General features: G+C 36.1%; 1 protein-coding gene across 1 annotated transcript in view; it reads right to left on the bottom strand.

Annotated features, from left to right (window-relative positions):
- The window catches only part of LOC106872068 (aromatic-L-amino-acid decarboxylase), a 51,286-nt gene extending 48,273 nt beyond the window's left edge, over window positions 1–3,013 (bottom strand). The window contains exon 1 of the mRNA XM_014918920.3: window positions 2,667–3,013. Within this exon, the coding sequence (XP_014774406.1) occupies window positions 2,667–2,867 (201 nt within the window). The 5' untranslated portion in view covers window positions 2,868–3,013. The remainder of the gene's footprint in view (window positions 1–2,666) is intronic.
- Between the last annotated feature and the right edge of the window lie 11,987 nt (window positions 3,014–15,000).

The raw sequence follows: 15,000 nt of genomic DNA, 5'->3' as shown, positions 1-15,000 counted from the left end.
TGGCTTCTGATCTTAACTGATTGGAAGTGTTATCATGCACATTGTTTTGTCTTGGTATAAAAGATGGGCTACAGCAAATATCCTGCTCAATGCCACAGATTTGCTTGTCAGTTGTTTGACCTTAACCAGTTGAGCATGTCCCTTGGTGGCTGACAGTATGTGCATCACTGATCACGTGTAGGAGTAGTGGGGGAGTTTCATAGCCATATGTTGAGAGGAATTCTTTGGGGTTTGAATAATTCACCTTTGGAAACATGGGTGTTTTGTTCATCATCCTTAAAAAAGCTTTATTCTGGGACCTTTTGAGCAGGATGGGCTACTCGACCTGAAGAAAATTCTAACTGGGCCCCACCTGCAAGGTCATGCACTGTTTATTTTGATATGAAATCACTATGTCGTGCACAAATGGTTGTGATGCATGTGCCTGGTGTACCCTTATTAGACGGGTAGTCATGATGGGTATATTGGGCTTCGTAAATTTGTACCCGAGTCACTTTGATGGCATTCGCTGCTCTCTTACTCAATAATAATAATAATAATAATAATAATATTTGTCAAATTTTCAAATTTTGCCACAAGGGCAACCATTTATGTGGGGAGGAGATAAGTCGATAACATCGACCCAGTACGCAACTGGTACTTAATTTATCGACCCCGACAGGATGAAAGACAAAGTCGTTCTCGGCGTAATTTGAACTCAGAACTTAGCAACAGGCGAAATACAGCTAAGCAATTCGTCCGGCGCGCTAACGATTCTGCCAGCTCGCCGCCTTGTTATAATAATTATAATAATCCTTTCTATTATAAGCACAGGGCTTGAAACTTTGGTAGATTCCATCTACCTCAGTGATCAGATGGCCTTGCGGCTGGGGATTGGAGGGGGAAATAGGGGGGAAAAATCGAACTATCTTCCATTTAGGGGTGTCAGGATTTAAAGCTTAATGACAAAAACAAGAACTAACTGAACTGCTTGGTCAAACTATAAGAATATTTATCAATGAGTTTGGAATGTCTTTCAGAATTGAATAAGAATTGAATAGTGTGCTATGATAGAGAGGAGGAGGAGGGAAACCCATAAAAAGTACTAGAATCGATCTCTCTAATGATGAGAATATAAAATCAATAAATGCAGAAGAAACATAAATTATCTGGAAATATTGGAAAGGGACAAAATCAAAAATAGAGAAATGAAGCAGAGCGTCGGTAAAGAATATTTTCGCAGAATGAAGATATTAAATTCCAAACTGAATGAAAGAAACATTATACAATCAGTCAACTTAAAGACAGCATTTCTAATAAGGTATGGAGAAGGAATTATTGAATAGAAGAAGTATGAGCTGAAGGATATTTTCTTTTCTACTCTAGGCACAAGGCTCGAAAATTTAGGGGAGTGGGACAGTCGATTAGATCAACCCCAGTACGCGACTGGTACTTAACTTATTGACCCCGAAAGGATGAAAGGCAAAGTTGACCTCGGCGGAATTTGAACTCAGAACGTAACGACAGACGAAACACCGCTAAGCACTTCGCCCGGCGTGCTAACGTTTCTTATTTCTTTACTGCCCACAAGGGGCTAAACATAGAGTGGACAAACAAGGACAGACAAATGGATTAAGTCGATTACATCGACCCCAGTGCGTAACTGGTACTTAATTTATCGACCCCGAAAGGATGAAGGGCAAAGTCGACCTCGGCGGAATTTGAACTCAGAACGTAACGGACGACGAAATACTGCTAAGCATTTCGCCCGGCGTGCTAACGTTTCTGCCAGCTCGCCGCCATGATGAGCAAAACAGAAGGATGTTGATAGAAAAATGAGGATGCATCTTACAGCGCAGAGAAGCATACATCCTTAATCAGATGCAGATCGAATAAACTAGTAAAGAGGAGAAAGAGGGAGAGGGTTAATGAGTGTGGATGGTGACTGGGAGGACAACACTTGTAATGAAAGATAGAAGAAAGGGGAATAATGTGGGAAACTACCGTCTCATAGCAATGACACTTAAGAAAGTTAAGATGGGTTACCGATGAGGGAAGAAAGGCCCATCACTGAACCATTTTCTGTTTATGGATGATCTGAAATTGTTTGGGAAATCTGAAAAAGAGATAGATTCCTAAACCAGAACAGTCCAGAAGTGGGGTAGGGACATCGGTATGGAATATGGGTTCACCAAATGCTCAGTACTAATATGAAAATTATTTTTATAATTTGTATGTACATTTTTTATTATAAATGCAAAACAACACCACGGAGGAATCGGCGTAAGCTTAAATAATAAACCGTGATACGGCGAGGAATTACTGTATTTCTCTACAGATTTTCCCATCCTTCATCATTGAAATATAACAGACTCTTAGTCCCGTCAGTAAGACGAAGTCAATCCCAGGATCATCTTTGAGATCGATAAAATAAAATACCAGTCAAACAATGGAATCATTGGAAGCGACTATACTCTCCTCCGAAAACATGTGACCTTCTGACTATACTAAAGATCAATATAACGATATAAGAGATGCGAACGTTAAATAAAATAGCATTAACAAAGCGTGCGCATGCACACACACACACACACACACACACATATCTATGTGTGTAGGCGCGCACACGCACAAATAACACATACACACTCACACACGTACACACTTATATCGGACAGTAGACTTACACCAGGTAGAATTGCATTGTCCACATCCTTCATAATGGCTTCCCATGTTTCTCCTCTGTAAGGAGCTTTGTTGGGAAGTAGCCGACGTAAATAACCGGGTTCAACTTGTGCTGTTACTTTGCGTACACTGAGGGTTTCCATATAGTCTGCGATATAGTCAACCATTTCTTTGCCTCTCTTTCGAAATTCACTGGAATCCATATTACTTTATTAATTTTTGAATTAAAAATATATTTGTATATATAAAAATACAATCCTCTCGAGAGACTAGCTCCGATTAATATGTCACCGGCTATCTTCTTGATTTCTCCCTTCTCTGCCGTTTGCTTCAAAGAAGTTGAGTTTTACTGAAATAAACAAAGAAAACAAATTGTTAGAATAAAAATGATTAAAAACGGCAAGGAATCTATCTATCTATCTTATTTCTTTATTGCCCACAAGGGGCTAAACATAGAGGGGACAAACAAGGACAAACAAAGGGATTAAGTCGATTGCATCGACCCCAGTGCGTAACTGGTACTTAATTTATTGACCCCGAAAGGATGAAAGGCAAAGTCGACCTCGGCAGAATTTGAACGCAGAACGTAACAGCAGCTGAAATACTGCTAAGCATTTCGCCCGGCGTGCTAACAGTTCTGCCAGCTCACCGTCCTTTATATCTATCTATCTATCTATCTATCTATCTATCTATGCGTATGCTTACATACATGCACACACACATATATACGTACACACACACACACACACACACACACACACACACACACACACACACACAACACACACAGTGTGTGTGTCTGTGTTTGTGTGTGTTTGTGTGTATCAAGTCTTACGGTGTAACATAATGTCCAGAAGAGGAAAATTTGTTTTTAATCCCTGTTATGTGTTCGATTTAACGTAAAGCGAAACAAAATTGAACCCAATTTCCTCGCAAAAAAATCTATGATAAATAAAGAAATATAGAAATACATTAAAAAATATTTCGAGGCACATTCCAGCCAAGTGAAGCACACATACGATATAGAATATAGACTGTGGCTGGAACAATGCAATGCTTAGACTTGCGGTCGCCTTTTACCGTTCGTGAGAGACAGCGTTGATATGCAGCTGCGTCGGACGAGTGTACTAAATACGAAGTTGTTTATGTTTGGTTTGTATTCTTTATTTTACAGGATGAATTAAAACTTTTACAAGGCCAAAGCAAAACTGTTCGATTCATGTTTTTTTTTGTTTTTAGCGCATGCGCTAACAGTATACAATTCAGCCGACAGATCCGCAAGAAATGAGTTTCTTTATCAAGTTATCAAACATTAGTAGGAATGGATCAAAAACGTTCCATCTATGACCATGTAAGCCTTTTTTATGGAATCAGACATTTTTGAGACCAGAAAGAATGAATTTTGTCTTTTTATGAAACAAGATTGTTTCTTTCGTTCTTGCAAAATTCTTGATGTGAACTCGTGTGTTTGAAAAGTTTTGCTGTATCCCAAGGGTGGGTTATCATGTAAAAAATAAACACACGCACTGGTTCTATTTCACTTCTTTATTTTTATTCGTCAATTAAGCTTTCTAGTTTGGCGTAAAATACCGCCGAAAGTAAAACAAAGAAATACAGATACAAGGTTGTATGAAATTGTTCTTAGTTTTTATAAACATAAACTCTATCCAGTATCTGAGGAGGAAGACAGGGAGCTTTGTTCATATCAAATGAACTATGGGAAGCAGTATTTTGGAGGCATCATTTTTCTTTTATTTACAATAATAATCTTTTTCTGCGTGTATGTATGTATGTATGTATGTATGTATGTATGTATGTATGTATGTGTGTATGTATGTATGTATGTATGTGTGTCTGTCTGTCTGTCTGTCTGTATGTATGTATGTATGTATGTGTGTATGTATGTATGTATGTATGTATGTATGTACGTATGTATTATATATGTGCAGATTTGTATGTTTTATGTATGTATTCTCATGCATATAGTTACATATGTAGACATGCTCATATATACTCAAATGATAAACTTCTGGAAAGTTTTACAGATTTTTACAGCTCCAGTGATGGATTGGATCTGTAGTTTTCGAATTAGCTTTCTCCTTTCTGGTTTTCAGAAGCCTAATTTCTCAATATTGGTATTTAGGCAATGTGTTACATATCTCAATAATAATAATAATAATAATAATAATAATAATAATATGAAGAAAAGAGAAGTCAAGTCAATATTACGTACGTTTCGATGAACGAATGCTATTTGTTTCGTATTACATTGGAAGTTATGTATTTTATGTAATAATTTAGAGTTCATTCACAACCTCAGTCATTATAATTTGATTTACAATCAACTTATGAAATAACTCGCAGCTGCTAAATTTTCACCCTTTCATATATATATATATATATATATATATATATATATATATATATATATATATATATATATATATATATATACTGCTTTTAATAGCAAGTAAGACGCACTTTCCCCCCAAAATTGTCTAAAAAAAAAAATAAGATAACCACGCATCTTATATGCGAACTTGGGGCTTTCATAATCTTTAATGCATTAAAAACTCTTTTTTTCTGAATACGCGGTGCCGAAATTAGGCCATGTCCAATATGCCCGTTGTCTTTTGTGTGTGTGTGATGTTATTGGACTAATTCCATATAAAACCATTTCATTTGAAGTTTCTCTTTCTCATCCCATCTCTCTCTGTCTGCATGTGTTTGTGTCTACCTTTAGTGTCAGATCACTCGTCGAAAATGGCTATCGCCTTGTACATACATAGGCGATATATATATATATATATATATATATATATAAGAGGATAATTTTATAACTTCGTCAAACCGAAGAGCAAAAATAAAAATAGGACTGCAGCTGGAAGTGCTCCGGTGACACCGAGGCGAAAGGAGAAATAAATTAAAAGGTATAATGAATAAACATTGCAATCGTGTATATGTGTTTATTTTATACTATTAGTTATTTCCAGTATAAAAGTATCTGTTAAAAACACGAAGATTAGTTATTTTATGAATCTGAGAAGGTTTTTAATAGCAAAGTGGGACTCACTATAAATATAATAGAATAAAAACAATGGAGGAAGGAAGGAAAGAAAGGCTAATACAAGGAATTTTGGCAATGAAACTTCGTGGATTGTTTTCAGGTGAATGGTTTCCTTCCAGGTCAGCGTTTGTATAGTTTGTCACATTTCCCGATGTTATTAAAATAATTATTAAATTTTTTTTATTTAAATGCATGACTTGGTAAATAAGAAATATTAAAAGGCCATTAAAATGTTACATATTAATTTCAAAATGAGATTAAAATATTTAAATATTAGTAATATGGGTAGTGAATGCGATGAAGACATTTGAGGGGTAAATGTAAAAATAAATGAGTGAAGGGGAATTATATTATTTATTAGAAGTATTACTAGTTTAGTGAAGTATATGAATAATTTACGTATGTTCTAACTAAAATTTACATCCCTATCCCCAGTTCATACAAGATATGGCGGTAGATTTATGCTTTGTGCAATGTATTAAAGTTTATGTTAATGTTTGATGTAAGTTATTAAAAGGCATTGGCATTTATATGGTTTTAGAACGAGTGTTTTTTGTTTGGGGAAACTATAGATGGTAAATTGAGAAATATTTATATGACGTGTATGTTTTATTTTGACGTGTAGTAATTTATTTCAATTATTTTTCTTGAGAGAGTTTTGGTAATTAATATTTCGCATGTCTCTGCAGCGCATAAATTGCAAGGTTTTCTATGTTCACACCCGTATCTTGTTCAGTTGAGGATGATTAATGTTATCTAATATGATACATATCTATTTTTCAGAGTTCGTATATATGGGGATAACTATGTATCGTTACTTTTGTTGATTCTTAGGAAATATATGTGTTGTATTAATCAAAAGCAAGCTTTGAACGTGTTTAAAGTACGTCACACACACACACACACACGATAGCTATATATTTTGCATGTTTGTTGTTGAGATGCTGTAATTTGCAATGAATGTTGTTTTCTTTTAGCAAGAGACCTTTTGGCAACTAATATTTTGTAAGTTTCTTCGTTTACCATACCAAGAACTTGCAACTCAACGAAAATATGCATGTCAATATGTGCACTTGCGTGTCTTTGTGTGTGTGTGTGTGTGTGTGCGTGCACGCGCGCGTGCTTGTGTGATAGATTTGTAGATATTTCTGGAAGTATTTGAGTGAAGTTCGAACTGATTGAATAAGGCTATTTAACTGTATTCTTCTTCAAAATTTAATCATATCCTAGGGAGGATGATGCATTTTGGGATTAGTTTGAAGAAGAACTTTTGAAGTCACGCCTGCTTTAGTAAACGGGTTATTGTACCAAATAATATTCCGTTTTCTATTTTTGCTTTCTTCAAACAAATATTCTATAAAAACATTTAAAAAAATAACGCAACATGTTATAATGCCACTGCAGTAAACAATAGAAACCATGAAAATATTTCCTATATGAGGTCTGATCTTGCCATAGTAACGAAGCTAAAGCACGTAGAGTGAAGCCGCTCGGCACAGATTGAACTTGAATTCTTCTGTGCATGCGCACTAAGTTTTAACGTTCTAGCTCACTTTACTTGTTTACAGCAGTGCTTGGAAGGAAGGTGTGTAGCGTGTGATCGTGGTATTGACCATGGCAGAGAAAGTTGAGCAGAGAATTTTGCCAAAAGAGGCTTACTCAAAGTTTTCAAAGATTTTTCATCGTTCTCGACACAATCAAGGCGATCTTGTGCAACTCAAACCCGAGTGTCTTTTTGGTCAGCTGAAAACAGTTTTGGCACAAATTTGGCTGACACGCGTCTTATACCCAAATCTTCAGTGATAATGGATTGAACTGAACCGTAACTATTTTGCACATCCTCTGATGATGATTCGGTAATTTCCCCCTCACAGCACATGTACGATGTTTTTCTTAGTTCAACTGGTTGCGGGTCTCCCAGAACGTTTGTCACTATCGACATTTTTTCGGCCATCTTGGAAACATCTGAACCACTCGTGCACTTGTGTGCGGCTCATACACTCCTGCCTATACACTTTCGTAGACCTCTGAGCAGGTATCACCACAAAAACTTTCTCTGTCATGGTCAATGCCACGATAACACGCTACTCACCTTCCTTCCTGGTACTGCTGTAAACAGCGAAAGTGAACTAGAACGTTAAAACTTAATGTGCATGCACAGCAGAGTTCATGGTCAATCTTTGCCGATCAGACCTCGTATTGAAGTAAGTAAAACCTTGGTAACCTCCACTTATTCTAAAAGCACAAATTATTGGCTTTAAATAACACTGTAATAGCAGATGCTCACACAGACACAAAATGTCCGTGGTGAAACCTTTACTTAGAGGAACATTGAAATTTTTCTCCTCAAACGAAATACTACATAAAGAAATCCATAAAACAAAAGAAACTCTAACGAACAACGAGTATTCTAAACAAATGCACTAGGTCACATAACAATGCAAACATAAATACTGAGCTATAAATACAGCAGCAGACACTAAGTGTACTAAAAATACACAAATCACACATATCGTGCACGGTATGAATGAAATGCATGTCGGCTGTGAAAAAAAAAAAATTCTAAAGCAGAACACAAAATGCTTTATACTGATTCATAATCTCACAGTAAAATATATATAAGATAAATAAACCTCTTTATCAATAGTAATTCATAACTATTTATGCACGCAAACTGCTACTGCTGCTGCTGTTCCTCCCCCTCCTCCCCTCCTCCCCTCCTCCCCTCCCCCATCCCCCCCCTCCTCCTCCTCCTCCTCCTCCTCCTCCTCCTCCTCCTCCTTATCCTTTTATATTTTCTTAGTTTACGTTCAAACGAGCGAGTAATGAGAGTATATTTATTGATTCATCAAACATTAATATGAATAAAAGCATTCTAACCTGAACTGCCCCCGACTTCATATGAAATAGCCGGAGTTTTTCTTTCGAAATTCCAGCCGTAGCATCTTGTTATTTTCATGGATACGGAGGGTACATATGTATGTCTGTGTGTATTTGTGTGTGTGTGTGGTGGGGAAGAGGCGTGGCCTAGTGGTTAAGGTATTGCACTCACGACCACTAGATCATAGTTCCGATTCCAGGACCGGGCTGTGTGCTGTGTTCTTGAGCAAGACACTTCATTTTACGTCGCTCCAGCCAACTCAGCTGGGAATGTGTGACCTTGGGACAGGTTGGCGTCATTCGAAAGCTAAAGCAATGTGAAGCACATTGTGACCAGCGATATATTACAACATTCGATTGTCTGATGGATACCGTGATATCGTTATATATATATATATATATATATATATATATATATATATATATATATATAATGAAAAAATTGGAGTTAACAAGAAGGAGTACGGTTAGACAGTTGTCTTTTAATAACTACAATTGTTTCCACCTAACGTAGAAATTACAGGTATTTGATTATGTAATTACAGGTACTTGTTTATGAAACTGTTTGTATAATGAGATCTAGCTGTGTTTCCTCAGGTGATATTCAAGTGTTGTCTCCGTTAGTTTAAAATCTTCGACTTCAAGGCCACCCATCCACCCGTCTTGATTTGAATTTTGTTGTAGTAGTTAAGATTCATGTTGTTTGGTGCCAGAGTGTGTTTGTTGTACTGCTATGAGTGGCAGTGGATTGCTGTTTTGGTTCCAGCTGATCGATGATCTGTTCTGCATGGTTGACTGCACATGCGAATTTTATTAGCTGACCTTCAATATTCAGTGGTCGGATACATACACACATACACACACACAGACTCACGCATACCCTCCCACACACAAACCAACTTATGTATATATGCCTGTATACACACACGGATACGCTCACATATACATACATACACATACATTCGGATACATACACACATACACATAGACTCACATATATCTCCACACACAAACAGACGTATGTACACACACACACACACACACACACACAGATATGCTCACATATACATGCAAACACATACATCACGTACACACGCATATATCCATACATATATTTAGGCGTCTATATATACATACAAATACATACGTATACATATGTATACACATATTCATACACCGATCAGCACCTATACTTATACACTTATATATACAACCTCTCGCAAATGCGGAAATATATACATTCTCACATACATACACATAGATAAGTGAGCAAACGTACCTATTTTGACTTATGCATACACATAGCGAACAACGTGCATATTTATACACTCGTACCACCTATAAACACGGCCGCGCGCGCACATATACAATTTAAATATTTTATACAAACGACACACCTCATTTTATATTCATATTTATGTCTGTATAAAACATTTAAATTGAATGGATTTATAATTGTTCAATTTATTGTTTTGTTTTCCATTTCTTATTTATATTTTTATATATTAATAAACTGTATGTTTATTCCAATAGGTAATAAAAACCAGTTAATTCTTCGGATATTTAATATTACTTAGGTGATTTTTACACCTAGCTAAATTGTTATATATATATATATATATATCTCGTTGTTCACCTATTTTCTACTTCCTCCCCTTTTTTTCCCTCTACCACTTTTTCTTCTTACCCCTCTTTCTCCTTACCCCTCGCTGGTCACATGTGTCCAGCCCTACTTCCTTTCTTATCTTGGCTATCGCCAAGCACGCACATGAACATTCTTCGTCCCGCTTCCTTCCAGCTCGTTGCTTCACAGCGTTCAATATACACACATTTTTTCACGTCTGGCCGTATAGCCTTTTTTGTTTATTTTCACATCTTCGTTTTCCTGACTTGTTTTCTGTCCTCCACTACATTCCTCCATGGTACAAATTTAGTTTGTGGTCCGTGGGAAGAGCCATTTTAACGATGCGTCCTGCCCTAACTCTTCGAAACGCCAGCTGATGAAGGAAATGTTCTCTATGTGGCCTGTGTGTTTTCTGTACTCTGTTTATCATTTTGTCTACGTTTTGTTTCCAACGTCCTGTACCCAGATATGCATCTATATATACAGGTAGATGTAGGTATGTACATACATGTACATATATATGCATATACTCATTTATTATTTTATATATATATATATATATATATATATATATATATATATATATATATATATATATATATATATATATAAACATAATTAAGGGATCAGCAGCAGTTGCTTCACCACATATCGAAGTTCAGAAATAGCTGCTATTTCTGAACTTCAGTATGTGGTGAAGCAACTGTTGCTGATCCCTTAATTATGTTTATAAATTTATAAGAACTTTTAAATAAGTTCTTCACCGATAATGGTGTTTACATACCGAAGGGCTTGGTAAAAATTATTAATTATTAATTTATTAATAAATTAATAATCCTTTACCCTTTTATTTGCAATAATTATGCATATATATATATATATATATATATATATATATATATATATATATATATATATATAATATAGGATAAATTCTTTATAAGAATTTATCAAGTAGTCAGCGTGAAAAAAAACCTCATAATGAAAAAATAACGAAAAATTTCGTAATGAAAAAAATTCATCGTTTCTTCATTATTAAATATATATATATATATATATATATATATATTAATTAGAAAGAGACACATTTCGAGGTCGATAATACTCCTCATCAAAGCCAACATATATATCTAAACACAGAGGGTATATGCAAGATATTATGAATACGTGAACATATGAAAACATATATATATATATACAACAAGCACAACAGCAACAACAACAACAACAACAACAATAATAATAATAATAATAATAACAAAATACAAAGACCTGGAAATATAGGTAACTCGAATGTGGAATCTAAAAACAGAAACAATTCCTATCATAGTAGGTGCCTTAGGTATAATAAAAAAATATTCAGACAAATACATAACAAAAACACCAGGACTTACAAATATATATAACATACAGAAAATTGCACTACTGGGTACTGCACACATTCTACGCAAAACACTTTCAATACAGTAAACATAAGAGCACCACAGCAAACCACAGCACATGCCCAAGGCGCACAGAGCTACGCTCGATAGTGAAGTGAAAGCACGTTATAAAAATAAAACTACTGAACAATAATAATAATAATAGTAATAATAATAATAATAATAATAATAATAATAATAATAATAATAATAATATACTTCGAAGTTGATATGCTGATGTAGACCAAGCAACAACCCATCAGTAGCTAAGGAGTTCAGGATTGAAAGCAGAGAGTGAAGGTTTTATATTGGCGCCACAAGATCAAAGCTTGCTGACAGAACGATCCAGGCTAATCGACCAGACATAATTATCAAAGACGCGGAAGAAGATACTTGTAGACTAATAGATGTAAGTGTTCCTACTGATAAAAATATATCCCAGAGAATGTCACCCTTCTTATCTGTACCACTGGCTTTCTATTTATCACCAATATGCAACTTCCAACAACTGTATGTGCTCAGCCAGTTGAGGGCAATGAGAGCCTAATTTCATACGCTAGGTATTTAATGTTGTCTTTTCTCCAGGACTGTAGCTTGTTAAAGAGATGAGCTGTGGCAATGTCTACCTTACAGTGACAACGGCTGCTCATGTCAAGGCATCTCTGCATGAAGCGCAGTCTTAGCGCGTGTCTGCTCATGAGCAACCACAGCATGCCGATCCTGTGTTCTAGGGAACGCTGATAAAAAATGGATCACCTCGCCAGTGGGACGGGATCTTTTCCACGGGAAGAGGAAGAGCTGATGTCTTAGCCTGGACTTGGTGGTAGACAATGACGGAGGCGATGTAGACATTTTCCACCTCGACTCGACCTTTCAAGCACAGATTCCTCTTAGCCTATCTCTGGGTCAGGTTGACTGTCTTGCGCGTACACTTGTTTTGGATTATGTCCTATAGTGATGGACCTGACCCCGACGCCATTCGCTAATATCGACATGCCTCTCCAGGTACAAAGTCCACCAACTTGCCTGCGTTTATCTTTGTTTCTACCATCACCATGAATTCCTTTAGAATAATGTCGACCATTCTGAATGAATGCTAGTGTGCGGCACTATTACGGTAACCGTATCCTCATACGCCTGCACATCGCTTCTGCACATCGCTTCTGCACATCGCTTCTGCACATCGCTTCTGCACATCGCTTCTGCACCTCAGCTACAAAATGATATCCTACAACATTTCTAGCTTCCGCATCAATGATTCAAGAGTCAATACGTATAGAAGAGACGAAAGTGGATACTTGTGACGAACTGAGCGTGCGATATGGAGCGGCTCAGAGAAGTGGCCGATCACCCTAACTACAGGACAAGTACGTAGTGCATTGCTGTGATCAGCCTCTGAAAATGGGTCCGAGATAGACTGCTTTTTGGATTGCTGCCAAGTAACGATGGTTGATTTCACTGAATGCAAATTGATCATAGTCACACCAAAGCTAGCTTTGTTTCTCATCCTTTCTGTGATGAATGGTATCCTCCGGAGGCTGTTCTGGAAGGATCTACTGGACATCGCACGTTTGCATATCTCCGACCGAAACCACTGAAGACAAGCACCACTCGCTTTACGAACAATTTGGCTAAAATGCTAAATTATACTTTTAGTAGCGTTACAGACTAGAAATTATCTGTAACATCCCAACATACCCCATAGTAGCTTTCTTCCCAACCGGCATTAACATGCTAATGTAATGCACCAGTATTTGATTGCTATAAATAAATCATTTGTGCAGATTGTTCAGCAAAAAGTAACGGAACATTCATCTATCGATAACGACAGCGGTGCCCACCATAGACACACACACACACACACACACACACACACACACACGTGTGTAAAAAAATATATATTCTTTATTCTTTTACTGGTTTCAGTTATTTGACTGTGGCCATGATGGAGCACCGCCTTATTTTATCGGAGTCCTTTGCTGAAGTACTAAGTTACGGGGATGTAAACACACCAACACCGGTTGTCAAACGATGATGGGGAAACAAACACAGACACAAAGACAAACGCACACACATAAACACATACATACATATATATATATATATATATATATATATATATATACGACGGGCTTCTTTCAGTTTCAGTCTACCAAATCCATTCACGAGGCTTTGGCCAGCCCAATGCTATAGTAGAAGACACTTGCCCAAGGTGACAAGCAGTGAGACTGAACCCGGAACCATGTGGTTGGTAATCAAGCTATTTACCACACAGCCACGCCTGCGCAAGTATATATATATATATATATATATATATATATATATATATATATATATATATATATATATATATATATATATATATATATATATATATATATATATATGTATATATATATATATATACAGGCATACCTCGGCTTAAGTCGTTCTCGATTATACGTCGGTTTTTAAAAATAATATATGGTAAAATAATCAATTTAAGTCATTTTACTCGATTTTACGTCTGTCCGCCACAAATATAAAAATCGTAAAATCACTAGAAAATCGTTAAAAGCACATAAAATCATGTTACTGTATAATAAATAAGAATAAAAGCATATTAAATCAAATTAAAATGCGTACAGTAAATGTTAAGATACACACCATAAAGTAGTGTAGCTTAGTGAACGAAATCATGAAATCAGCTGTGTTGTCTTATTTATCGGTCTTTCGGAGCTCATATTGCGCTGTAGCTCCAATATCTACCGTTAGGCGTCGTGATCCCCGCGAATATTTTGAATTCAGATTTGTTTACGTCTGTTTATCGGCTCATTCTCATTCGTTTGTGACTTTATTTTTTGCACCCATGGCTCCTAAGAAAACTTATAGTGAAAGTGCTAATCGTCATGCTATAACGCCGGAAGACAAACTGGCCATGATAAAACGCCATGAAAAAGGTGAAAAGGGTGGCAGTTGCACGATCCTTTTGGATGAGTCGGACAACTGTCTCGACGATTGTACATAATAAGGACAAGATTTTAGCACATATCAGATCCGAAGCCCCAACGGTGAAGAACACTGTCATCAATAGGTTTAGCCTAGAGACAAGTAAATTCGGCCTAGCCTAGCCTAGAGACAAGTTAATTCGACTTAAGTCGTTTTTCGACTTAAGACCTGTCTCTTGGAACTAATTAACGACATAGGATGACGTAGGCCGGTATATATATATATATATATATATATATATATATATATATATATATATATATATATATATATATATATATATATATATATATATATTTATATTTATATATACATATATGTAAATATACATATAGAAAATATGTGTGTGTATGTAT

Source organism: Octopus bimaculoides, chromosome 6 (genome assembly GCF_046866305.1).
Source record: "Octopus bimaculoides isolate indiv1 chromosome 6, ASM4686630v1, whole genome shotgun sequence".
NCBI classification, from domain to species: Eukaryota; Metazoa; Mollusca; class Cephalopoda; order Octopoda; family Octopodidae; genus Octopus; species Octopus bimaculoides.
Note: the sequence above shows the minus strand (reverse complement) of the source record. Positions and strands in the feature narration are given on the sequence as shown.